At 41.8% G+C, this 27568-nt stretch overlaps 1 protein-coding gene across 3 annotated transcripts; it reads right to left on the bottom strand.

The window, feature by feature from the left end:
• Nucleotides 1-10400: 10400 nt before the first annotated feature.
• On the bottom strand, nt 10401-27002 carry ZFAND5 (zinc finger AN1-type containing 5). 3 transcript variants are annotated; one of them, XM_058823412.1, is made up of 6 exons: nt 26771-27002; nt 23644-23801; nt 23113-23224; nt 22603-22700; nt 12419-12544; nt 10401-12165 (listed from the first exon to the last, which is right to left on the bottom strand). In XM_058823412.1, exons 2-6 carry the CDS (start codon nt 23792-23794, stop codon nt 12017-12019), a joined length of 636 nt encoding a protein of 211 aa, XP_058679395.1. In that variant the 5' UTR covers nt 23795-23801; nt 26771-27002; the 3' UTR covers nt 10401-12016. The 3 variants fall into 3 exon arrangements, with proteins under 3 accessions (XP_058679395.1, XP_058679397.1, XP_058679396.1); XM_058823414.1 differs by lacking the exon at nt 26771-27002 and adding an exon at nt 25558-25603; XM_058823413.1 differs by lacking the exon at nt 26771-27002 and adding an exon at nt 25306-25526.
• Nucleotides 27003-27568: the final 566 nt, after the last annotated feature.

Here is a 27568-nt window from a genome sequence, read left to right as displayed (position 1 = left end):
ACATCCACTCTGCTGACATTCCCCTGATCCTTACCCACTCAACCTGTCATCACCATCATGGGTTTCAATCTAATCTAAACAATCCCCCACGAACAGCGCTACCCCACTGCCTCTCCTGCTGCACTTACCTCTTCTAAAGTTCTTAAAGCCACCCAAGAAAGAAAGTAAAATTGTACCCATTGCAAAAAAACACCCCTATTGTCTCCTGGCAAATGTTATCTGTAAATTCTGCTGGGAATATTCTGTTGTGGGACCAAATAGGCATCAAGATGATTGAGCAACTCTTTTTCTTACATAATACCCATTCTGTGGATTCACAAAAGCCTTCAGCCATCCCACTGATGACCCTGGCCCTTCTATCTTCAGACCAAAAAAACCCTATAACTTTCTGATGTATTAAAAACTACCGATCTGGGGGGGAAACACAGCAGAGGGAGTGGGCACAAGAATGTCAGAGTTGTTAATAGTATTATATTCTTTGCATGAACAGCCGGTGCATCCCTGTGGCACGCCACGCTCTCCTCACTGTGTATCCTCTGCAGGGATAGCTGCACTGTTCATTATCATTCAAGGATGTGAAGAGCTTGAGCTGGGTCAGACCAAAGGTTTATCTAGTAAAATTGTCAAGTTTCTAGTATGGATGAATAATAATCATGTGCAGGAGGAAAGCAGGACACAAAACAAGCCTTCCCTTACAGACTCCCCTGCTTTCAGCCAGTAAATTGTATACGTTTAAGTCAACGCTGCATTAGAGAATTTTGTTTTAGCTCTTTAGTTTGTCTAGTCCCTTTCTGATACATTCATGCTTTTTCCAAAATTCAGTAACTGCGAGTCTCATCTGTTCATTTTTTGCTGGGTGGCACAGTCCCTTCTTCTGTTTATTTTACTGGCTGCCTAAACATATCCCTGCTTCCCAGACTGCAAGCCCTAGTGAAGAGTACAGTGTCACCTTTTCAACTAGCATCACTGTCCTTAAAAATTATTTCAAGGAAGACTGAGAGTGTTTTATTCTTCTTATAATTTTAGTTCAATTTATCAAATGGGTGTGTTCATGTAATTTTTTTTTTTGTAATTTGGTTTGATGCAGAAAAATTAGGGCTTGACAGTAAATTACATGTGAAGTAGACTGGACTGGTTTCTCAGAAAACAAGGAGAAGCTGTCAGTTCTGCCTATCTCCCAAATAAAACAGACCATTTCATAGACCTGGAGGCAGCAGAACATTTTGGATGTTTTGTAAGGGCCAAACAGGCTGGCATTTGCCTGAGGCCATTAAAATATCTTGCTTCTCCATGTTAAGTCTGACAGACATGGTGAGCTGGGAATTGCTGGAAGATGGTGTCAGACTCAGGGTTCACCAGATTTTAGAAGAAATATTGTGCAGCTAACATCCTTCTCTTGATCCAAGGCTGATTTACAGCACCAAGCTTCCACCTTTTCCTCCTTCCTGTATGAATGGGCTGTGTGGTATGACAGCCATTGTGAAGAGGATAGCAAAAACTCTATGACAGGGCATAAAAGGAGGGGAGAGAAGGAAGAAAAGGGTATTTCCTTCTCCCCACTGGCTGTCGTGTATGTAAAACTTAATTTTAAAAATAGATCCTTTCTGACAGAAATGGAATGCAATCAGAATATGGAATGTTGCCTTTCTAGTAAGGACATGAGAAGAACTGGTCGTGTCACCCTGGCTGTGCCATCTCCTTTTGGTGATGTTTTGTGTGTTCCTGCAGATGTGCGTTCTGTAAGCACTACCAGAACTTTATGTTCTGGGACAAGTTTAAAAATTTGCATCCAACTACAGACATACTTGAGATCTGACCTCAATGAATTTAAAGCTTGACTGCAGCAGGATACACAAAGTGCAAAATACTGCTTTGGATCTTGATTCATACTCCTGTTATTCACATGAGATCTCAGAACCACTTTTTTAAATTGTCCCGATAAAATTCAGATACTGTGGTGACAAATGTGGGACGGATGGATGAACTATATGATATTACTAATAGCAAGGATAAGAATTAGTAAGTTGTTTTTTAAACCCAAGATTACCATGTAACCTCAGCATCCTCACAGATGCAAAGACCATGAAAATTTCAACTGGCCTTCTCTTGGAATAAGGTCACAAAACCAAGGTATCAGACATTACCAAGAATTACTTCAGAATAACCTCAACAGCCTTTTAAAAACACTTACTCATCCTTTTACTCCAGAGGGCAAGAACAACAGCACGGCCCCTCTGCTTTTAATGTCCTTGGCAGAGCCCAGGAGGACCAGCTGGACACTGTGGCTTCTCTGCCAAGACAGGGGTGCAAGGAAGAGCATCTCCCCTGGCCTTGAGGATTCACCTGCCAGCTCAGCCCCTCTCTGGAGCAAAGGAAGCCAATGCTGACTGCTTGCAAAGGTCTAAGCAACTTGCTCTGATAGACACTGAAAGATTGCATTATATTGCTCCCCTCTGGAATGTTTGTGCTGCTTTGGAAGAGTTAAACCTTTCTACAGGCATAATTTAACTAAACACTTCTAGTCTCAACAGCATGTGAAGATTTTTATAAGGGGGATTCTTGCCTGTTCAGTAAACAGTACACCCTGGTTACTAAAAATGTCTATATAATTGTTTTGGGTGGTTCTGTTACTTAGGCAGGTTTCTGAAGTGTTAATTGTGATATTAGTGCTAAATGCACTGAGCTGTCTTCTGCATTTACTGGAATTGTGACTCACTGAGCTGACTAAATTGCTACATGTTTAACTTCAGAACAAGACAGAGCTAATGTATTTCAAAGTGGTATTTGATAAGCAGATTATTCCACTGCCTACAAAAATCCATACTAATAATTAGACAAAATTAAGTATGAGAATTAATTGTGTGGTGTCTCTCACTGACACAAATAGCTCTCACACTCCTCTCTGCATTTTGCTTGGTCTATTCACCATGCAGAGTGTGAGAACCTTGAAGCAACCACAGCCTCAACATTGTATACAGGATTTTGAGACTCCTATTTTGACATTTTATTGTATCATCAAAAAACAAAAACTCTTATCCCCTATTACAGCCATTTGCATGACAATTCACCTAAGCATGACATAAGATTCCTTGTTGCAAATCTTTATAAAATCATAAAACAGGAAAAAAGTATTCCCCTTTTTCTCATGAGTCAGATCAGATATGGGCAAAATTCACATGGAGCCCTATAAAGAACAATCATACTACAGGCATTAAACCTTCCTTGTTATTAAAGGAAAGGTGTCTGGAAATCAAAAAAGGGACTTGAAGCACAAAACACCTTCCTGGATGATCCACATGGCTGCTTGCAGGGCTTTGTGCAAGGTTTTGTGGCATTGTTGTGCTTTGCCTCTGAGCACAGGTAAAGTGAAATCAGTATGTCTTGTTGGGGCTCAGTCTCCCCTGGCATTTGCAATGAATGTGGGGCTATGAGAGTGCTCGTGCTGGAGCAATGGTGACAGAGGAGGTGCTGTTCTCCCCTCTTGCAAGCTCTGCTCCGCCCGGTCACTTGGAGCATTTTTTCCATCTGATAGCCCCTTGTCCCAGCATCCTGGGGATCAGCAGAGGCAAAATGTTGGGCATAAACCCTCACCCCCTCCATGGTGCCCTTGGCAGGGCCTGGCTGCTGACTGCATCCACATACTGCTGAAAGTCCAGATCCATCATCACAGTGGTGGTGTGGCATAGACAGCCCCAGGGCACCATGCCCTGCCCTTTTGATCCAGTCAAAGTCCTGAGCTCTGGAGCTTAGCTTATGGTCAAAGTGACCTGATTGTGCCACAGTTTGGCACTATCAGCACAGATAAACACACCTGCCTAAAATATTTACTTGTTCCTGGAACTTTGTTCTGGGACTAGCCAGTGTGACTGACAACTTTTTTAATTGAAAAAATGGGGTCGTTTTACTCTTAGTTTTAGCCTTGGGAAAGGGGAACCTTAGGACACCAGTTAGTTTCTTTTATTTTAGCATTTTTCTACATGCAGTTTCCTTATATTGAAATTTCTCCTAAGTACCCAGCGAGGAGGAACAAAAGGCTGTTATTAGGCTGCTGAGTAACTGACAGGGGAGGTTTGTGGTGGTGTGAGGATGCCTTGCTGGCGGCGTGGGCTGGGATTGGCACTGCAGCAGGCACGGCTGGGACCCCCACAGGCCTGCCAGCCAGCCTGGGGCTCCTGCAGCAATACAGGAGCACTGAACTGGGCTCCTGGAAGGCATGACAACTGGGGCTCCTGCTCACATGGGGATGGCAGTGTCAGGAAGACCCTGATGGGCTGTCCTGGACACCCTTTCTCTACAGCAGATTTTTGTGAATCACTTTCAGATGTGCCAGAGGGAAACTGAGGCACAGTGAAGACTGTGGTTAGCCCCTGGTTATATTAAGCTGAATCAAACGCCTGAGCTCCTTGTGTTTCTACATTTGTGGGCTGATAATGGCTCTTTCCTTGAAGTAGGAAAGAAAAAAGTTATAAAGTGTGCTCATGGCTGTAAATCCTGCACACACAAAATGTTTTGAAACACAAAAGGATGTATCTGATGTTTGAACAAAAGGCTTTGCTTCTCTATACACATCTTTCAGATGAGTGAGGTGGGAGAGTGAGGGACAAGGTTTTCAGATGCAGCTCTCACCTAGAACAGAGCTGGGCAGCAAGCAGGCATGTTTGAAAAACAGACTTTTTAAAAACACAATGAGCAGGTTTGCAAAAACGGAGATTTTAAACAGAATTCTTTGTCTGTACTCCACCTAAGTGTGTTTAGTTAAAAACAACCCGAACACAAGTTAGCAACTTAACTGATGTTAGTAAATCATTCCCTAAAATGAAGCATATTTAGCAGAAAGAGAAGTGGAAGTCACCCTGACTGCTTAGGACTTGCAGTCCACAGGGGCATTCTTACTTTTTGCTTTTCTAGAAACAGTTCTACACTTGTATCCCAAACCAAAATACTACTTATACTGCAGGCTGTGCCTATATTAACTTTCTTCAATACTAATAAGGATTGTTGCAAAGATATGTTCTCGGCATAACCTTTTATGGGAGTTAAAAAACAACACACACACATATACACAGAAATCAGGTTTTCAGATTATGTGAACTGCCTTAAGAAAATCAGACATGTTTACTTCAGACCGTTAAGGTGCTCTCACAAGTGGGGATGAAATGAAAGAGCAAAGGCCAGTCAAAGCTTGTACAGGAGTTAAGTTACAGAGTAAGGGTAAGGCAGCAGAAGTGTATGGGTATTCTTGTCTACTGATGCTTTTCTTGTTTGGTGTTGGTGTGATACAATTGTTACCTGAGCTGAAGTGCCAGTGACTGAAGAATTTTGATGGCCTGATGAGTACCAAGTGTGGTGCTGGGTGGATTTTAGCCTCCAGAGATGCATGCTGGAGTTCAGAGATCTTTTGCTCTAAGGTAAATGTGGAAATGATAGCTCTAGGCTTCATCTGGTTTTGCCCGCCAATGTGAGATGGTGGGGTTGTGTCCTGAGCAGTGTCTGTTCAGGGCCCAGCCAAGGGGCTGCTGCTCCTCCCCGATGCCACTCCGGAGCCTGGAGAAGCAGGTGTGCCACAGTGACACTTGAAGAAGCAAGGAGAGCTGCTGCTTTTCTCAGATAGGGGCAGTTTAGAACTCAGGTGTTGCACTCCTCTTATTGAAAGATGGCGTTAGTTGGAACTTGGGGTACTCCTAGGTGTTGTACCTCTGCTTCTGGTAGTCTAACTCACCCACCCTCCCTGAGACCCGTGATGTTGCTCTTTCAAATGTGGCTTTTTAACTTGGATCACTTCACCAAAACCAAATCAGGGAGCAATTGCAAGAGTTAGGGTAAAACTAATGCTGTAAGACAGTCAAGCAGCTGGTGGCAGTAGTCTGGTAATATGGCACAGCTGGAGCCAGAACTGCAGGACAGTGTCCTCACTGACCCCTTCCATGCTTTGCCCTCCCCTCGTGCATGAGGACAGCAACCCTTACCCACCGGCACGAGGGGCTCTGGAAAACAAAGAGGCAGAGTCAGTAAAAGTCCTGATGCTACTGTTTGCTGATATAACGTTTGGCCTCCAGCAGGTATTTGCAGAATGAGTGTTACATGCCTCTATTTACTCAAGGCTGGCCAACACTGAGAAATGACTCTGTGCTGAACTGTGATTCAGCCTCAGCTGATGACAAACACAACCACCCCTGCTTAGGTGAAATGAGGAGTAAATTAACTTGAATCTCTAGGCCACTTCCTAACATAGAACAATTTCAAAACTCTAGCTTAGAAAATGTTGCTGAGAAGCCAGTGAACTGCTGCTACTGTTGCACCTTTATCTATTGGCAGGTCCAGACATGTAATTACTAACTAGTTTCAGCGAAAGTATCCACTTAAATGTAAAGCTATCTTTGCAACCTGCAGGTTACTGGCTCGCACTCAGCTAGCAAACCTAAGTCGCCATGGCAAATGCTAATCTTTGCATCACTGCTATGCTTGAAGCTACCAGCCAAACTGTTTCAGCAGAGAGACTGAAACCGCGGTTCCTCACCAGTGTGTGCAAGTCTGTGTGGTCTCACCTCTCTGCCTGCCTGTGCATCATCCTCACGCTAGACCCAGTACTCAGTGAACTTTCCTCGAGTTGCTGTCGTGACTGAATTGACAACAAAACATCCAAGATTTTGGTCAGGTGGGAATTCTAACAGAAATCCACAAATCAGTAAGGGTATTATTCATCATATGAATCCAGCAATCAAAGGAACCAGCTCAGTCTCACTCTGAAGACTGAAACCAGACTGAGAAGGATCAAGATTTTTCCAGGGTCATAAATCTACTTTCCCCTCATAAATCCCACGCTACTTAAAGTACAACTAAGGAATATCTGCTTTAGCCTAATCCTGTTTAAACCCAATCTGACCTGGTCTCCCAGAAGTATTATGGAAGTCAAATAGTCCCATGCACAAACTGTTTCACAGGCTTTCTTGGCAACTCAGGGGACAGACATCATGCACCCAACTTCTCCCTGATGCATTAAAGAAAATTCAATCACATCTAAAAATGTTTTCCACTCAAGGAAAACACTAACCAAAAAATGGCACAGGCTGGGTGGGTTTTAAACAATATATATGTGCACTGTGGTAAAGAGTAGATGAACAAGAATGAGGGATAGTGAATTAAATTGATTTCCTTTTCCTCAGATTTGTGCTACAATCTCACTGATACTACCAAGTGAAGATTCACAGTGGGACTTTATTTTCTTTTGCTATATTTGAAAATATATTAAACAGGCAAAAATATTGGACACAGGTATTGTAGGTCTCCAAAAGTGAATGGTCAGAGCTGTAGGTAGCACTTCTTCACCTCCACGCTTGCCATGCAATAGCTCAGCAAATCTTTTCTGCTTTTAACACCTTTCACAAGGTTATGCCAACAATATAACAAAAGTTGTAAATATAATTATCCCATTTATTTTTTGTTTTCTCTTCATAGTGAATAAACCTCAGATTGTGATAAGCAGGCTTACTGCTGCTTGGAAAGAAATGCTGTTGAACTAGTTGTAGATACAGAAACGAAAGAGCATCACAAGGGGATTTAATGAAGACACAGATATCTCACTTGGGCAGTTTGAGCTGCAGTAACACTCACCTGAGAAGCCCATCTTCCAATGTTGCTACAAATCTGGCCATGAGCTTACAAGAGAAACACACACTGAAATTAAATAGACATTAAAAAAAGGATTTGTCTTCTGCATCTTACCATCTAGTACAAAAGACACATACAAGAAAACTTCTTCAGTAAGCTATGACACTAGAAATTTCAATTATCAACTTAATTTTTTTAATAGTAGATTCTACCTACACAAATAAAATAGTCAAGCCAGTTTTTGATGACAATTCTTCCATTTGTTTCAGTACTCCCATCTTTACCCCTATTTTAATTTAATTTATATCAAATAACAGACTGCTGATATTCTGCTAATTTGCCTCCTACAGAACTCAATTCTTCACACTATGAGTGATTCAGTCTTTGGTTTGGCTTTATTAGGCTGCCCTTTCAAGCAGAAATGGCCTCTGTATTTCCTTTGATGAAAAAAAACCTCCAAACTCCAAAACTGCTTTTTTGGCCATCACTAAATTACTTCTAAAACAGGCAACTTAAAGGCTGAAGCGCTTTCTCCTAAGTGTTTACAGTAGATTAAGTGATAACTCAGGTTAGCAAAATGGCATTTAAAACTCTGTGGTGATAACTCTCACTGCACGCACTGACAGAACTTTGTTCCTGCACTGTATTTCAACATACAGTCACTCATTATTTTTCCAGCTGTAAGATAATTTCTAACTATTCAGTTATTTTCTAACTATTCATGTTTGTCATATGTCAATTCCAATGCCATCCAGGTACTTTCGGGTATACTGCCAAAGGTCTTTATGTCCTAAATCAGAAAGCAGTCCATCAGCATCCTGGGTATTTAATTACAGGAAAAGATCAAGAGAGCCAGTAATATGTTACTTGTGAGAAAACCCATTATTTCTGGCTGACAGAGAAACTATAAAAGAAGCAGAAAAATCACACATCTATACAGAGCGCAAAGTTCCATTTGTGACTGAGTCATAGCTACTTAACACACCTGGATACCTGAAACAAACCAATTCCTTATTTGTTGTACATTTCCTCCTTCAAGAAGATGCATCAGATGATACTGTAGAGAAGCTTAGGAACACGGGAAAAATGACACGCATTTTGACTCATCAGTGATACCAGACCTGAGTCAAATCCTTAAGTGCCCTTTCAGTGACTAGAAGCATCTAAGACATTTCGTTACACTTGTGAATAATGACCTTCCAGAGGAGAGTCACCAGTGATCAACAGCACGATTTCAAAGATCTAAGCACCATGTCAGGGGCTTTGGTAGTCAGGGGTTCCTGACCCCATGGCATCCTTATGCATCACAACCAACAATCAACCAAAGCATCTGGCAGATCATCAGCATTGGAACCACCACAGGAAGGCCCATCCTTACATTCCAAATTTCAGGTTTAACAGTAACAACTGCCAGTAAATTTGCCCAGAATCCTGTGGAACATAGTACTGCAGAGCCATAACACTTGGGGCTAGTCAAGCATTTCACAGATTGAAGATTATGAAATAATGACCTAGTTGTTTTCATTTATTCACGTGTTTACATGGCCCGTTTTTTCCCAACTAAAAAGTCACAACCATCTAGTAATATTGTTTATAACAGAGTAAGTCCTTACCCAGAACTTGTGTTTATGCAAGAGTTAAAAAGATCTCAGTCTAACAAGCAAATGTTAAGGAGGATCAGTGACACATGAAGCAATTATGTTTCTTTCTTGGAAAATGTACCAGTGTTTGCACTTAAGTCTGAATAGCGTCCCCATCTACATACTTTGTCAATACCTGCTCTTTTCAAACAACCTTCCCCTCCCTTGTTTTGTGAGCCTCAACAGAATCAGAGCTCAGGACATACACTATTAAAAGAACAAAGCACTGGCCAACTGACTTGAGGAGGCTCATACTCCACTTAAGTGTAATTTACATGATACAGTTAATGATTTTACAAGAAAAAGAAGTTTTTCATTCCATACTTTGCTGTACAGATGTACCAAGATCAAATATTTTAACAAGTGTTTGCAAGTGCAACCTCTGTACAAAAAAAAAAATCAGACTGAGATTGAGACCACCATAATAATAAAACAACAATATGAGTACTAGTACCAGTCCTAAACCATTCTAGCCAAGAAAGTATCAAAACCAGACAGTTCTCCAAACACCCGGCTACAGGGCACTCTCAGGTAAAAAACAAAAAAAACAAAAAAACACCAAAATGCCAACACCTTTATGCTGAAATGCAGTTGCAGATGTTGCTTTAATACGAAAGGTAGAAATACTGTAATTTTGGTGCTTTAAAGCAGTTCCATGGCAAAGTCCCAGAGCATACCCTTACTGGAGGTACACACAGTGGCTGGAGTATTAACTTATCACACTGACTATCAGCTGACTGGTGGAATACACATTATCCATTTCTGATATAAGCAATTTTTATGGATCATCCAGTATTAAAGATGTCTTTCTCCATTGCAACATGTGCTGTGTACTGTATCCTTTTCCTTCCCACTGGAAAGGATAAACCAGGTGTATTTATCACCTGTATTGGGTTGCTGACACTGACAATAACTGACGAGGTCTGCTGGTGAAGATGTGGACAGAACAGTTTAGTCAGTGCTCTGGCTCTATCACGACAAATCCACTGGAAGTAAAGGAGAGGTTCATTGCTAATACTTTTTTTCCTTTAAAGCACATTGTTATTTGTCATTTTTGTCAGGTCATCAAGTAGTTACGTCTAACCCAGTTGCTCATGGCTATTTGTCTCAAAAAAGCTCATATATCCAAGTAAGGACAGAGGCAAGCTTAGGCATAGGACAATATCTGTAAGAACTTATATTAAACTTTGCACTTGATCCTCTACAAGGTCACATTCTCATTACAGCAAGAACTAAAACCAATGAACTACCATAAAAGGAAGTATTTCCTTCTGTACATTATTTTTATTATTTACATAATACAATATAGCATAGATGCTGGGTAGCTTATGTGCAATACATAAATATGAACTATCTGTACATGTTTGCATATCTAATAACTCAGAAGAACAAAGTTAGAAGCGGAAACCTGACGCTTTTAATAGTGAAGTAAAAACCAAGACTGAACACTGGCAACAAAAATCAGGTAGGAGTAGTGCCTTGTGTATGTATGTAACTATTTACAAATGAGAACAGGCATTACCACAACACTAGTCTAAACCGTATTTGTTTATATAAAAAACACAAGTTTCATACATCACAAAAACCCCTTCCATTATAACACAGAAGTGATATATATTACCAGACAAGCATCAGTGAAGAATACTGCCTTTTCTAGTTGTTATTGTACAATGCCGTAGATAACGCAGCCCATGCAATACACCCAAGAACACTACAGTCCTATACCCAAGTACAATTAAAAATGATAAAGCAGCCCTCCAAGAGTGGTTCCAGCTACCATTTAAGTCTACAGCAGCCATGTTAGGTATGGTTTTCCATGCAGAACGGTGCAACTGTTACATTTTAAACTAGAAAAATTAATTTCTAATATTCTTTTGAACTTAGAACACACAGAACATAAGTAGTACATGAATAATAAACTGCTCTAGTATTTCAGCAACTTATTCAGACCTGTGTTGCTTGATAGAGATGCTGTGATATGTCTAAAAACATTTGTAACTGTGTTTTGAGAACCAATCTTACAATATTGTGCTACACAACATTTTTAGCTAGGCAAGGAAAAGCGGACAATTCTGTTGCAGGCCAGTTCTTAAGCTCCTAATAGGACATCTCCTTTGGGAACTTTTTTTCAGGATTCTTGAGTTAATGTAATCTTTTAAAAAAGCAATTTTCTTCTCATATGTATCTGATTTTTTTTATTTTTCTCAGTGCAGTTGTTAAGTGACTAAAATATGGCAAAGACGCTCATCTTACTGTGATGGTAGACCCCTCTACACAGCTTGCATTCTGCTGGAAAACTAAAATGGGAGTGTGACAACTAAAAGTAGAATGAGATTTTAAATTATAGAAGTAGACTGCCAACTGTTTTGATGTATCCTTCTCCAAAACAGGCATACAACATTAGCCGAACATTAAACACCTCATGCACATCTCAAAAGGCAGAGCTGCTGCACACATGCAGATTGCATACATCTGTTTGGCACATGTGAACTAGAGTCTGTCCTCTGTGCATGTGTATTCCTGCGCAGGTTTCTGATCATCCATCTATTCTGGGGAGGGCATATACATTTTCAAGGGCTGTATCTATCCAATTCTGCCTGTAACAAACACCCAAACATTTGAAGTATCATTTAGACAGACAGGACTAGAAGTAAAACTTTCAAAAGCAAAGGAAAATGACCATGCACCTGCTCTTTTCATGGTTTTTAGGATGTATTGAAAAAAAAGCCCCACAAAAAGTCAGTCAGTCTTTTCACAAGCACATTAATTTATATTCTCTGAATTTTTTCAGCCACCACAACTGGATTCTCTTTTCTGATTTTTGCTGCAGCTTCTGCTTTGTAATCATATGGGCAGTTATGCTTGTCAGAATAACGGTGAAGTCCACAAAATAGGTTTCCACATCGGCAGTCAAATCCTGTACACAGAAAAAAAAGAAACATTACTAGGAATTAGTTTTTAATTATGGTGTTAATTAAGGGTGCAGTCACTACAAAGGGGACATGTTTGTCTACTGTGATATACAGAGTAAGAAAAATAAATGGACTTACTAAGTTGTGTGAATTGTGAAAAAGCTGACAAATCTAATAAAACACAATTTTTGACAAGTTTAATCTAGCAAGAGGTAACTAATCATGCAAATTTGTTTAAAATTGACAGTATTCTCATACCTGTAAGGCCAACCTTCTTCCTGCACATGAAACATCTGTTCTTCTTTGGTTTCGGCAGTTCAGCAGCTCTCTCCTCACTCTCTGAAGTACCAGGCTGAGAAACTGATGGGCTTGGTTGAGTAACAACTGTTAAAAGCACACAAAGGAAATAAGGGTAAAATTTGCTTTTCTTGACTTCATGGGGTATCAAATAGTATGCATACAGTAAGGATTAATTCAACCACTAAGATCCTGACATCTGTTGCCTACAGTACTACGCTGACTAGTCTAAAAACATGAATCAGAAATAAGGATTTTTATCCACCCCTTGTGACTACTTGAGACACTGAGATTATTCTGCACATTTCAACATTTAGGAAATAAATGGCACTTACTCTATATATCTATGCAGGCTTGAAAAGCATGACAGAAATTCCATGCGCACCTCTTATATTTAAATAAATCATACGATTAAAGCAATACTTAATCTAAAAAGTAGCAATACCGTCACAGCTAAAGTTGCTGAATACAGATACCTCTGTAGAAGATATAACTAACATGAACATATTTTAGAGGGAAAAAAAAAAAAAAAAAAAAAAAAGAAAAGAAATTCAGGAATATGTTCCTGCTATAGTACTGGGTCATTTTGCCACTTCTGCAGTGAAGTCAGGTATCTAAGGCAGCTCACCAAGACAGCAGCTAGGAAGCTGTTAATTTTATGACAGATCCAGAACGCAGCTACATAATACACAGTTCTAAAGAGCCCTCATTTAAATAACAAAGTACAAATTTGCATTGCATATTTGTATTTTTTGCAATTTATTCAGTTTTGGTGTTTAAACAGGTATAGTCAAAATGAATACTTTTTCAATTGCCTCTTTAGACATCTTAAGAACATCTTTAGACATGGCTGTTTTATTGTAAAAAGTGTTTTATCCCAAGAATTTAATTTTTTAAATTGATATCCTCTTCATATCCAAAAATGGAACTAAGGAAAGCTAAAAGACGCACTTGTACACAACTGTAATACCTGCTCTTGGTACAAGTTTGCTGAACACTCTCAGAGCATGATAACATCTATCATAATATCTATTACAAAATGCATTTCATAATAAATGGAATACGTAAGCCTCAAGGACGTATTTGCAGTTAACTTTATACAAATATGGTTTGTTAGAAAAGATTCTTTTGAATAGTACTTGCTTGTTAAAATTGTATTTGCATTGTCATAGAAAACTTCACAATTCACTGCACAAGAAACGAACGCCCCAGGCAAGACTTCACAATCTAAACAACACTTATAAGCAACAAACTCTCAGAAGTAACAGGGAACCTTCAGTGCTCATCATCAAGAAATTTCTTGCAGTAAAACAAATGACTGCTAACATTATTTTATACCTCTACATCATAGCAACAGAGCTAATGAGCAACCAAGGTCATTTACAACCTGTTGTTTTTCTTTGGTCACATTGCAGATATTTTATAACCCTTTTTTGGTGGAAACAATTTGTTTTGATTAAGATTTTCTAGATGAACAAATATGACACTCTGAACCTGTCTTTAAATCCTAAGACAATCAGTGTTCAGTACCAGTTTGTCTACTAGAGAGCCTGCGACCAAAAACTGGCGACCAAAAACAGCCAGCAGTATCACAAACTGAGTGTACCTGTCAGATGTTATGCACCTTGGCTAAGAGCTGTTAGCTATGGCCTTAAAAAATTACAAAGACTGAACACCTCTCCAAAGGTATAGTCAAATCTCGTTTTTTAAGATTTGTTGTATTGCTAGTTTGTTTCAAAATAAAAAGCTAGTTGTAAGCCAAAACAGATGAATGAGAGGAACCAGAAACACACACATTGCAATTTGGTGTGTAGTTAGTAAAGAGAAAGCTTTGTCTGTGTCAGAAGTAATTTAAAAATTTGAGCCCTGGGAGCATGCATGCTGTTTCAATCATATGCTAAAGAAAATATAGAGGGTGGCAAATAAACAGTGACATAAAGTCACTCACAACATACACTAAGAAAAAATGAAAATGAGAAGAGAATCATTTATATCACTGCCTAACACATGTCAACAAGGAAGCCAAAATTAAAACTTCCCAGGAATTATCAAGGCAAAAAGCTTAGTAGATCACTCCATCACAAAACAAAGCCTCTGAGAACAAATTAATCTAGGGAAAATGTTATCAATTTCTACAAGTATACTTCCATCTATAATATCTTCCAAGTATACAAGTTTCTTCCATGAAGAAACTGCAACAATGGCAGCCCACATGTGTAAAGCGATGAAAGTGATTTTAAGAAACTGCAGCAGCACGTTCCCTGAAAAGGCTGCTGAACAGGATACTTCCCCCACAACTAACACATCTTCCAAGGAGGAAAAGCAGGACATAACATGCAGTAAGTCACTAAAAGGTACCAAGCCAAGAGGGGACATAGCTCCCTAAATCCAAACTAAAACGTTCCATTTATTACTCTCCAAGAATAAAGGATTCTGCTGATATTTTATGCCACCAGACTTTAGTCTGATTGGCTTTTATGATGCTAAATGTTCATAAATGTGCTTCTGAGTAATGGCGAGGACAGTCGAAAAAGTTGCTCACCCTGTGCCCTAGAGCTCAGAACAAAATTCCTTTTTCATCAACCTACAGATGAAAAATACTGAAAACTGCAGTTGTTCTGCCATGACATCAGGAGCCTACCTAAATCAAAATACTGTTCTTACAGTTGTTTGCCACAAAAGGCTTCCTTTAACACAAAAGACAAATCCAACTGGGCAAGTACAATTCCGATCCTCAAGATATTAACTTAAATTCATGCCAGAAATCACGGTGTTAATCAAAGTGCTCAAAATGATTTATGTATCACCATAGAACAGGTAGCTGAAAAAGGGCCAAAAGCTGTAAAATAGTGGTTGCTGGTACCCGTCAACCTGCTTCCTCAGTAACAGTGTTCAGATGAAGCAAACTCCTCACACTAAAACTTCTCACCACTGTAAAAGAGCTCTTACTGGTATGATGCACTTTTTCATCCTGATCTCCAAACTGGAGAAACATGGAATTGAATGATTAACTATGTGGTTGATAAGGAATTGACTGGATGGACACAGCCAGAGAGGTGTGGTCAGTGGTTCTATGTGCAGTTGGAGACTGGTGATGAGTGGCATCCCTTAGGGCTCTGTCTTGGGAATTCTGCTCTTGCATATCTTAATCAGTTACACAGACAGGGATTATGCGCATTCTCAGCATGAAGGAGGGGATGCCAGACAGGGAGATCTGGACAAACTTGAGAAATGGGCTCAAGACCCGTCCATCTACTCTGCTACTGCAGACCCCATCTGGAGCACTGAATCCAGCTCTGGGGTCCTCAGCACAGGAAAGATGTAAATCTGCGGGGTTAACCAGAGGAGGGCCACAAAGATGATCAGGAGGCTGAAACACCTCTCCTATGAAGCCGAGCTCAGAGAGACAGGGTTGTTCAGCACGGAGATGACAAGGCTCTAGGAATACCTTACAGAAACCTTTCCAACTTTAGATGGATAATAAAACAAAGGGATAGATTTAAACGTGGGCAGATAGTGATAGGATCAGGGGAAACGCTTTTGAATTACAAGATAGATATATATGAGATGTTAGGCAGAAATTCTTTACTCTAAGATTAGTGATGCACAGGAACAGAGGACTCAGAACTAGACGATCTATAAAACCCTTTCCAACCCAAATGGTTCTGTGGTTCTGTGTAGCCCCCTCTATCACCCTGGTCATGTCCTCTCCTCTCTCTGGTTCAAGACCTGCAAAGATTTACTTCACTCAAATTTTACCAGATCAGTTCTCCTAGTACAATGCCAAAAACTTTAGGGACAACTGATTTTCAGAACTGGGTAGGCTTTTATTTGGTCTTACATGATTTTGGTCTTACATGATTGCCTGCAGGGACTATAAATATGCATTACCATCATGGTCAACGATGGCTATTATCCTAGCAAATTAAAGACTAACCTAATCCTATACTGGATGTGTCTGCCTGAAAAAGTCTACACAAATGCAGGCATTTCATCACGAATTTTGGAAAATTTCCTTCAAATGTAGCCTTAAGATAAGATGCATCCTTACCAGAGGAGCAGCAAGGCCACTAATGGAACCAGCTACAGGACAAAGTACAACAGCTACTCAATCTACATGCAAAAAGGTTCTACGAACTGAAGAATAAAGTTCTTCTTAGACTCATGGGAATGCCATTTGAAATTTAAAACCACTCTAGGAACATTCAAAGCTGTCAGTAGCTTTCTTATATAAAACAGTATGGCTACTTCAAAAAAAAGCATGTATCAGTATCAGTATTACAGAGCTTTCACTCTGAAAAGGAATGAATCCACTATTTCAGCTGAAGGAAACACACTGAAAATCAATCATATTAGAAGTGACCAGAAAGGAATACAAAAGTAACAGAACAAAGTTTTTAGAAGCTTCTCTGACAGAAGAAAAAAATCACCAAAATAAAATCTAAACACCTTAAACTTCAAGGATAACACTGGCACAAATTCTTGAAAGTGCAGGGAAAGAAATTGATTTAAGGACTGTGACTTGATGAAGTTAACCGCTAACTCCCAGCATCGAAGAAACAGAAAAAACAAAACACGAGACAGAAAAGGTCAAGTCAGAAGTTATCCAAAATACATTAGATGCATTTCTGCAGTTATGGAGCTGAAACAGTAGTAGTAGTAACAGAAGTACTAGACACAATACAATCCTTAGACTGCATATGAGCACAACTGCCCTGGTTTCAGCTGGGATAGAGTTATTTTATTCTCAGTAGCTGGTACAGCGATGCATTTTGGATTCAGTATGAGAATAATGCTGATATATTACTAATGTCAAATAATAAAACTAGTGTTTTAAATATTGCTAAATAGTGTTTTTACTTTAAAACAAAGACTTCTCAGTTTCATGTACTCTGCAAACAAACAGGTGCACAAAAAGCCAGGAGAGAGAATCACTGGGACAGCTGACCTGAATGAACAAGCCAAAGAATAATCCACACATCAGAACACACTTCCCCCAATGTATAAATGGGGAGTGTTGACTGGGAGCTGCCTACGACTGCTGGGGAATGAGCTGGGCATCAGTCAGCAGATGGTGACCGTATGTAGTATGCATCACTGGTGAAATATCTGGAGTTTATTCTTTCTTCTCCTCTTCTCATTACAATTATATTGTTAATACAATCAGCATTGCTTATCTTACTTCATTTTAATTGTTAAGCTTTTTTATTTTAACACATGGGGTTTAGTTTTTTCCTCCAACAACTGTCCTCAGCACTGGAGAGCAAGAACTGAGTGAGTGGCTGCATAGCACTTAGCTGTCAGCTGGGGTTAGTCTAAACCAACAAGGCGCTTGTACATAAAACTTAAGGCTGCAGAACAAATCTCCATCATGCTTACTTTTATGTTGAAGAGTGGGAATATAAATGTTCTGCAGCATGCCACTCACCTCTCCATGCCTAAGTCTAACTCTTCTATTTGCATATTTAATACCTTAAATTAATATGCCCATTAATACAACATACTGATTCCCCAGTTACAGAAGCACAGTTTAATTTGGTTATCATAAAGACTTGACGTGCATGGTGTATCACTATTAGAAGAATAATAATAATGTGCTATCACCAACACACACAGCACCAGCAGTTAGGTCCTCAGCACTTTTCTGCGCAGTGGACAGCTTCAGCGCTTACAACAGACTTAATTTCTGAAATTTTTCAATCAGGAGTGTTTACCAAAGCTACAGCAGGCATGGGAAACATGAAGACAAGCTAATTATTTCAAACACAATATAGAATGTTACTAATACAACGGAACTGTTTACAGTGAGCAACGTCATGAAACTAGTACAGCCATGTGTGAAAACAAACCAGAACAAACAAGGCACTCATTACAACCAGATTTATGAAACATCATGTATGTACATCTTGATCTTACCCGACATCATAAGCTACCTTACTTATATCTTACTCACAGTATTACCTGCAACACACTGGCTCTACCTACAGCATAGCAAGGGTAACCTGTTACAGGGTCTCTCAACCTGAATGCTCAACGGCTGTACAACAGCTCCAACCCTAACAGCTTGATTGAGAGCAGAGACACGCCAACCAGCATTGCCTGCAGTCTTCTAACACTGCTGCTGCTGAATGACAGGATAAGTTACAGCATGGACAGAAGTTGACAGTATTTACATATTTTTAAAATATGTAACTTACACAATACCATTATCAGTTTAATTTCTGGTTTACTTTTTCATAAGCCATACTACTTACCTATAACACTACACCCTAATCAGAGCATTACTGCATTAAAAAACCCAACCCAATCAAAAACAACCACAAAAAGTACTACACTCTTGAGCCAGTGCAGATACTGTGTCTGGAAACAGTGACAGACTGACTAGAAGCTGATAATTTAGCAAAGTAATTACCTACAAAAGTCTAAGAAAATGCTAAAAATATGCTGTGCATTAAAACAATACAATTGTTGAAATAAACTTATTTTTAAAACCATTTATTTATAGCGGGGGATTGGTTTTGTATGGCCCGTTTTTGGTAGTGCAAGGCTACAGAGGTGGCTTCTATCAGAAGATGGTAGAAGCTTCTTTCACGTCTGGCAGAGCCAATCCCTGGTAGCTCCAAAGTGGGATGGGCTGTTTTCTGCCAATCAGAAATGGTGGTAACACCTCTGTGGTAACATATTTAAGTAGAAAGAAAAACAGAAGTTGTTGCACAGCATCAGTTGTAATCACTTGTGAGAAGAACAACTCTGCAGACACCAAGATCAGTGAAGGAAGGGCAGGAGGTGCTCCAGGCACTGGAGCTGAGATTCCCCTGCAGCCTGTGGTGCAGACCATGGTGAAAAGCTGTGCCCCTGCCGCCACAGAGGTCTATGGGGATGCAGAGATCCATGTGCAGCCCAGGGAGGAGCCGCACGCCAGAGCAGGGGGATGCCTGAAGGGAGGCTGTGACCCCATGGGAGCAGACAAGGGCTCTGCTCCCATGCTGGAGCAGCCTGTCCTTGAAAGACTGTTACCCACCCATGGAAAAGTTACCCACCCTGCAGCAGTTTGAGGGGTGCCATTGCCCATGGGATGGACTCATATTGCAGCAGTTCTCAGGGACCTGCTGCTCGTGACATACACTCATGTTGGATAAATTCATAGAGAGCTCTCTTCAGTGGGAGGGACCCCAGAGTGCAGTAAGCGAATGACTCCTCTCCCTGAGCAGCAGGCGCCTTGGGTGATGACCTGACCACAACCCTGGTTCCTGGCACCACTGGGTTAGGAGGCACAGAGGATGTGAGGGGAAGGTGTTTTTAAGGTCTGATTTTACTTCTCATTATCCTGCTCTGATCTTGTTAATAACTCCACACCTTTAATTCAAGTCTGTTTTGCCCTTGACAGGTATCTGGGGAGGGATCTCTCTCCATCCTTATCTCAACTCATTAACCCCTCAATTTATTTTCTCTCCCCTGTCTAGCTGTGGAGGGGAGTGAGGCTTTCATGGGTGCCTGGAATCCAGTCAAGACTCAGAGCACTTCAACAAGTTACAAGAAAACAATCATGTAAGTTACAACGGAGTTACATCCACCACGCCTTTCTTCAGATGTTAAGGTACAATTGTCTTAGCACCAGGTTTGCTCTGAAGGCGAATCTAGGTTGCAACCTCAACCTGAGCAAAGAAAAAACAAAAAATCCCAACAAAATCAATAGAAACAAGCTTGTTAAACTTCATAGTGTAGTATATGGTAGAGATAATTCATGCTATACATGTATAAAATACTGTAAAATCCAAGCTATGTCTTTGACCACTCTGGCTGGGAGCAGAGTCTTATTTTTATTCAATTAGTTGCCAGACAAAAAAAATATCAAGTCTGTTAAAAGTATGAATGAAACCTTCCTGGGCCATGATTGCTGACTTCCCTGGAGGGCCTGCACCTGGGAAGGTTGCATCTACCATACTCAAGCACTGGCACCACTCTGCTACATGTGAATGAAGGCTCTTCCAAAGTGCTCAGACAACCATCTAGACACCTGGACTTACTTTTGTCTATTCCTGCACACGTATGGCCCCAGTTCTACATGTGAAGAGACACAAAGGAACATTCAGTCATCCCTGCCTCAAGGCAGAATAAACTGTATATAAGCTAACTGTTGAAGCAGTCAGGGTGAACCACTGGGGAGACACTTTGTCAGTTGGATCCCGGTTCACCCAGTGCCGACACCCGGGGTTGACGCCGCCTTGGCTATGGTGGTTTTTCTCAAAATTTTATGTTGTTAACAATCTAATAACTCATTGCTAAATTTTCTTATAGATTTGGTTTCCGATTTGATAATTTATAACGATAGTTTATTTTTTCTCAACTTCTCCACTTTCTAGTCAGTTGTTTCAATTCCAAAAGTAAAGAAAGTATAATTTTATGCTACAGGATTGCAAAAACAAATAATTTACCAGATGTAATGCTTCTTTTAAACTTTCTGATTTGTAAGGGAAGCAGACAAAATCTCTTTTGCTAATGAACAGCTGGCAAAAGAGAATGTGACTTCATACTTTTGAAGATACAGTTCATGATCTAGTACCAGTTATGAAATTGCCTCTAGTGTCAACCTATGCTTATAGCTACATGTTTATTTCATTAACAACTCTATGACTGCATTATTTTAGAGAATCATATCTAAAAGAGAGTATTAACTTTTGTTGCTATCAGGTGATGCAAATTATTTACAATTGTTCCAGTTTGTCTTCAAGAGACCAACACATAATGGATGCTACTGGAGAAAAGGAAGATAAAAAATCTGCCTAGTCCAGACACATCAGGAATTTTTAATAAACAGTCTAGGCCAGCTTCTCTTGCCTGCAAGACACAGAGTAATGCACCACTAAATGTAGCCAACACTGTCAAATTAAGAAGTCCAACAAACCCTAAGAATAGTATATAAGGACATTATCTTACACTGTCTAGGATCTATGCCAAACAATAACACCTAAAAGGGAATTTGGGCATCATAGCAGCTGAGGCTGCCTCAGGAATTTACAAGTATGTTCTCTCAGAAGATAGTTTTTTCAAGTTTTCAAGTTTTTCCAGAGCCATTTAAGTTCTCTGGTAGTATTTCCAACCATCTCTACACAAGCTTGTGACAGCTTTTACTGAAAATGGTAAAAACCCTTTGTACAAATACTGAGTAAATTAACATCAAGTGTCAGAACAGTCTTTGTTGGCAAAGATATTTCTAGATAAAAACCACTTTGATAGAGCGCTTAGCAGCATCTGATGCCATTTTTATCTCAATGACTTCAAAACTGGAGAAACAGATTTTACCTTCAGCTTGAGTAAACAGATTTCCTACTACACATCAGTTTTTAGTTTTTAAAACTGTTTCAGAGCTGGTAAATAAAAAAAAAAAAAAAACTCTGGGTTTGTTAAGAACAAAACAAGTGTGTTAAGATATCCATTTGGTACAAATTCAGTTGTTCACTGGTTAGGTTAAGCAAGCTGCCCTCCCTCTCTGCCTCAGTACAAGAAATAGCTCAGTCCTCGAAGTTTTACTACTCCAGCTACAACAATCCAACATGAGCATAAAACTGTTAAACGGACAATTCACACATAACATTTAAAGCTGCAACTACCCTACATCCCTGAAACAATGCATTGAGTATATCTAGGGATTACTCAATTAGTTCAAGAACCCTAAGCAACTTCTGTTAATGTTTCTAAACCACCCATTCTCCCTTCCCCAACAGCCTCACTTCTCTGTAGAATGGAATTTATTAAGCACCATTCTCAAACACAACAAGCCATTTTGACTGCCATGAGTCAGCTGGAATTGTTCTGCTAGATAACATACTGAATCCAAACAGTTCCACTTCAAAACAGAACACCTTGCCCTAATATGATTTTAGAGTGCCTCACCTTTAAAAACAAATGTTAGGGATCTAAAAACACCCTTATAAGTGTAAATTCTTTTACTAACAATTAACATATATTTAAAAGCTGTTCTTGAACTAGTCCTTTTTCTTTATTCTGAGCAGACTGTACTCAAAAAGCATCCTAAACACATTTCTTAAGACCACCACCACAACAGGAGATGGCTACTCAGAAAGTAAACACACTCTGCACTCATGTTAAGACACTGGTTATGGCCAGTGTTGCCGAGAACATACCTGGCTCAGTCTCTGTTTTCGGTTTTAATTCCTCCTCTCTTGAAATGCTCATTTCTGTCATTTGCTGTGTTACAGGCAAAGCGGCAACAGGCACGTTTCTGTTTAAGCACAGTGAAACACAAAATTTACATCAGTTTTACATTAGTAATAAAAGCTTGAACTCTTCAGACCCATTAATGAACTACTGGTTCAGTCACTATTGATACATTTTCCTGACCTATACTTCTACTATCTCCAAAATACTTCTTTATTTTATTTTAGATTCTATTATTTTAGAAAAAAACAGGCAAGCCTGTAACAAATTAGTTCTGTAGATAAACAAAAACCATTCCTTTTACTGCAGTACTACAACACCAAATATCTGAATGATTTTTCAATTTACATGGATTCATAGAGCCCTGTCAGGCCCATTTTCTTCTGCAGGCACTCACTGCAACAGGACAGGATTGCTGCAGGCCTTCTAGCAAACACACAGCTCATTCAACCGTCACAGTACAACCCTTATTTTACCTTGTTTTTTCAGATGTGCTGCCAGCAGCACCTTCACAGTTGTTTAAGCTAGTGTCTGCTCTCTGTACAGATGCAGAGTCTGAGGTAGGACTGTTTGAACCACTGGTTGTTCCTACGTAACAAGAATTTGACAAGTTATGAATAAATCACAGAAAACACATTAATCAAATAGTCTCCTATACAGCTATGAACTGCCTGCATACAATCTTCAATGCTACTGCTCATTACTTTTTACTTAAAGACACTTTTACATAATAACCAAAATAGAGATTGCATTAAAAAAATGCTAACAGAAGTGGCTAAGAGGGAAAGCAAGTTACGATTGAATGCCAAGCAAACCAGAACATTACACAAAAATTATTTTTATCTTTACTGTGCTTTTAAGTAGTATTTTCTTTGAATATTCATTCTTTCAGTTCAGCCTTCAGAAGTTCTCTAACAAAACGTTCTAATAGTCCTTGTAATTCTCTGTATATTTAATTTCTACAGAAATAGAGAAACTCAACCCCCAACAATTCCCCACACTCTTACCCATTGGGCTGATTCTACCACTATTCTGCTGTCGCTGAAGATGTTCTTTGTAGCAAACTGAACACATCCCATTTGTCCTAGGATTTCCATAAAATCCACATCCTGTACTACACAGCATAGGCCCTGGGGTCTGGTTTGTCTCCTGAGTCATCTCGATGCTGTAAATAAAATCAAAAACTGCATTAGGAGCAGGAATGCCACCAAAATCAATTACAGGGTTAAACGTATTAAGAATTTAAAGAATTTTAAGTATATCTGCTCACCCTGCCTCACCAAGTGATATCACCATTCTTAAAGAGGGTTATATGAACATTAATATACCATTCAAGACCACAATTCATTGCTAAGTAACATCATTACGAACCTTTAGTACAAGACAAAGTGTCCTCATACTAATACTGAGAAATAATATACTTGCTGAGCACTGAACTGCATGTGCAGGTTAATTTGACAGACTAAAAACCTCCTTAAGTGCCAGCTTCTGAGCACTAACAGGGATATGCAGAATAAGTAAGACTACGCTCACACCCACAAAACAGTTCTGGCAAATAATATAGCTTATTTTTCTGGACTCCAACAGAGCCAAGAGACTCCAGCAGAAAAGCCCTGCTTTTCCAGCACTGATCTTACATCATTTTGAGGCTAATTTCACAATTACTCTCACAACAGTCTTCCAAGGGAGATAACAATAACAACTCCAAACTATTGAATACATTCTCTTACATAGCTTACACACTTACAGAAGAAAAAAATCCCTTCTCTAATCAGGTTGTGTCAAGACTTCTAAGCCCTCCAGAGCCAGTCAGTGCCAAGCATGCTAGAAATAATATCTTCACCTTCACCGCCTGTTAACCTCTGAAAAGCAAGGTTAGTAGAAAAAGGCATAGCAGCCAAATCCTTGACTCCCAAGGGCAATAAAACTGGAACACAGTAATCATGCATTTGCTACAAACTGAAGTAACGTAATAATATTGCACTAAAATTTAAATTTAGTAGAAGCTGCGCATATGGCATCTGAAGACATTTTAGTATAAACTTTGGATTGCTGTTTTCCTATTCAGAAACAGTCACAGTAAGAGATATTTGACAGCTGAGATTTGCTAGAAGTCAAAAATGCCAAAAGCAAATTCGTTACAGCACCAAGAAAAATGATTCGAATTAAGAGAGCTCACACGGCAAGTAGTACTTATGTTTCCCTAGTACAACTGCAACTGACAGGTGCCTTTAGATAAACTAAACTTCTGGGATGACAGTAAGCAAAACCGGGAGAAAGTAAACAAGCAAAATTCATCCTGTCAGCTAGTGGTCACAGGACCTAATTTTCCAGGTATAAATAGCTGTACTATCTATAGCTTTTAACACCTTCCAGGTATAAATAGCATTCTTTTTGGCTACAACATGACTTCTCACTTTATCTGATACAATTTTACAGCCAAACACACGAGCAATGGAGCTACAAGAAAGCCCGACCTACCTAGAGGAAATCTGAAAAAATCTTGTCATCTTTGACAAGACACAGAACTATGTCTACATAACACAGAAAAATAATACTACTGCCCTTTTGTTACTAGCCAGGTAAGATCAATATGCTATCAAACACACTGCCAACATCAACTGACCTGTTTTATTTCCGAGTTAGTGCCCTAAAATTTCACCACTTACTAAATGTTGCTTTAGGCGCCAATTCTAATATTCCAGCGCAAACTAGAAACTCAGCAGCTCCTTTGGTGGGCAGAGTGTTACACTACTTGAAATGCATGCCCCTGACGGAACGTTGCTACCCAACGCTGAACAAACAAGTCGCGCTTTTCCAGGCTCCGGGAGACGGCCGGAGTTTCACCCGCGTTCATTTTCAAGGCGCCGCCCGACAAGGGGAACCCCGCTACGGCTGCCGCGCCCCGACCGACGCCTTACCGCAGCTCCGGACCGGGCCCTGCGCGCTCGGCGGTGCCGCTGCCGCCGCGGCGGGTCGGTCACATGGGCGGACGAGCGCCTGCGCTTCCGCCTGTCAGGCGGCGGCGTGACGGGCCCGGGCCGCCCGCTGAAGTCAGCCCCTATTTATATCTCCCGCAGGCCGCCGGCTCCGGGAGGAGGCGCCGGCGAAACCCGACTACCCTTCCCTTCCAGGGAGGAGCGGGGAGAGCGGGTGCTGACCTGCAGCCCAGAAAATGCGGCATTACCAGCCCGCCGCCTCCCGCGATGGGCGCCCCAAAGCAACCATCGCTCCACCAATGCGCCCCGCAACACGGGGCGGGCAGGGTTACACCCAACCGCCCATCTTCGAGAGGAGGGAAAAAGATAATCGAAAAAGGTCTTCTTCCACCGGGACCCCGCCGTCATCAGCCTAACTTGGAGAAAGGCGAGGGTAAATCCCGTTAGCGGCCCCGGCCGCGCACCTCAGTCATCCCCTCGGCCCCGAGGCCATGGCCGGGCTGCGCCGTCCAGCCGGGCGATCCCGCACTGGCGGCGTAACGACAAAAACGAGGGCCCCAACGCGCGCTGAAAGCAGCCCGAAAACCTGGGCACTGCGTTAGCAACGGGCTCGCTGACCTACATACCGAATGGCCTCAACATCCTCCTTCCGAAAAGGGATCACGATAAACACGAGAAACACAGGAACAAAACAAAAGGAGAACGCACAAAGGCTGCGCGGGTCACTCGCCGCTTACTCGCGTTCGGCAGAGCCCAGTGTCGGTACCGGGGAACCGAACCAGAGCAGGGCGCTCCCCAGGCGGCTGCAGTCCGGCGGCTGACTCAGACAAAGCGGGGGGCCTTGCCAAGCGCCCGCAGTGCCGCGCATCTTAACCGCGTCTCCCACCCCCTCCGCCTCCCCCGACACCCGGACACAAAAGACCCGCGAGGCTGCCGGGCTGAGGAGCGGCGGCAGCGGACGGGGGTCTCCAGCTCGGCCGCTCCTCGCAACCGCCTGAGTCACGGTCGGCCCCGCCGCCGGCAGGCCCCACGCCGCCGCTAGACACAGGAACCTCACTGTCTCGCCGCCTGCGCTGCTCCGCAGCGGCCCCGCCGAAGGCCGAACGCAACGAGGCCGCCCGAGAGGAGGCCCGGGCACACCCCGTCGCGGTAAAGGCCCCGCGGAGCCGAGCCCAGCATGCCACCCCTCACCCACCTGTTCCCGGCGGGGGCCACAAACCCCGCGGCGGGTGCCGTAGAAGGCGCCTCGGACAGCTCCGGGCGGCTGCGGGGAGAGCGAAGGTTGCGGGGGGCGCCGGGCTGGCGGCCGCGCCGCCGCCGCTTCGCTCCTTTGTTCCCGCAGCGGCAGCGGCGGCCGTGTCGGCAGCGGCGCGAGGCGGGACCCGCCGTGCGTGGAAGGCGGGCGGCGGGAAAGCGCTGGAGGCGGGTGGGTGGGGAGGGGGAAGAAGAAGACAGCGACGAGGAGGAGGAGAAGGAGGAGGAAAAAGAAGAGGAGGAGGAGGAGGAGGAGGAGGAGGAGGAGGGAGGAGCCCAGCCCGCCCGGCGGACGCGGCTCCTCCCTCTGCCCGCCCGCCGGTGCATGCGTGCTGCCGGCCCGCGCTCCGCCCGTTGCCGCTCTGGGGCGGGGCGCTCCCGGTGCCCGCCCGCCGTTCTGTCCCCAAGCCACGTCACCGAGCGCGGGAGCCCCGGGCCGGGAAGGCTCCTCGCTGCCGGAGCGCCTGCTTACCGCTAGGTGTCCGGGGGACGGAGCGCCTCAGCGCCGGCACGCTGCGGCGCTCTTGGAGCCTTGGAGAACGTAGATTGCCTTTAAAACATATTTTTCTTGGGTATTTCTTTCTTTTTATTTGACCTAAATTTGCCTACAAGATTCAGCCGTCTTGTGAGATGGAATGTCAAAATGCAGGAGCATTGCTCCGAAAGGGAAGAGAACGTCCAATTTAAACTGCCGATTATAAATTTAATTGCCAGGTGTCTGATAACGGTTCTTTCGCTG

This window comes from Ammospiza caudacuta, chromosome Z, assembly GCF_027887145.1.
Source record: "Ammospiza caudacuta isolate bAmmCau1 chromosome Z, bAmmCau1.pri, whole genome shotgun sequence".
Lineage (NCBI taxonomy): Eukaryota > Metazoa > Chordata > Aves > Passeriformes > Passerellidae > Ammospiza > Ammospiza caudacuta.
Note: the sequence above shows the minus strand (reverse complement) of the source record. Positions and strands in the feature narration are given on the sequence as shown.

Coding starts and splice junctions, on each gene's coding strand:
- ZFAND5 (XM_058823412.1), bottom strand. CDS start 23,794: ATGACTCAGGAGACAAACCAGACCCCAGGGCCTATGCTGTGTAGTACA. Junction 23,225..23,643: donor TGGTAGAATCAGCCCAATGG/GTAAGAGTGTGG, acceptor CTTGTTACGTAG/GAACAACCAGTGGTTCAAAC. Junction 12,166..12,418: donor GAAGAAGGTTGGCCTTACAG/GTATGAGAATAC, acceptor TTCTGTGTACAG/GATTTGACTGCCGATGTGGA.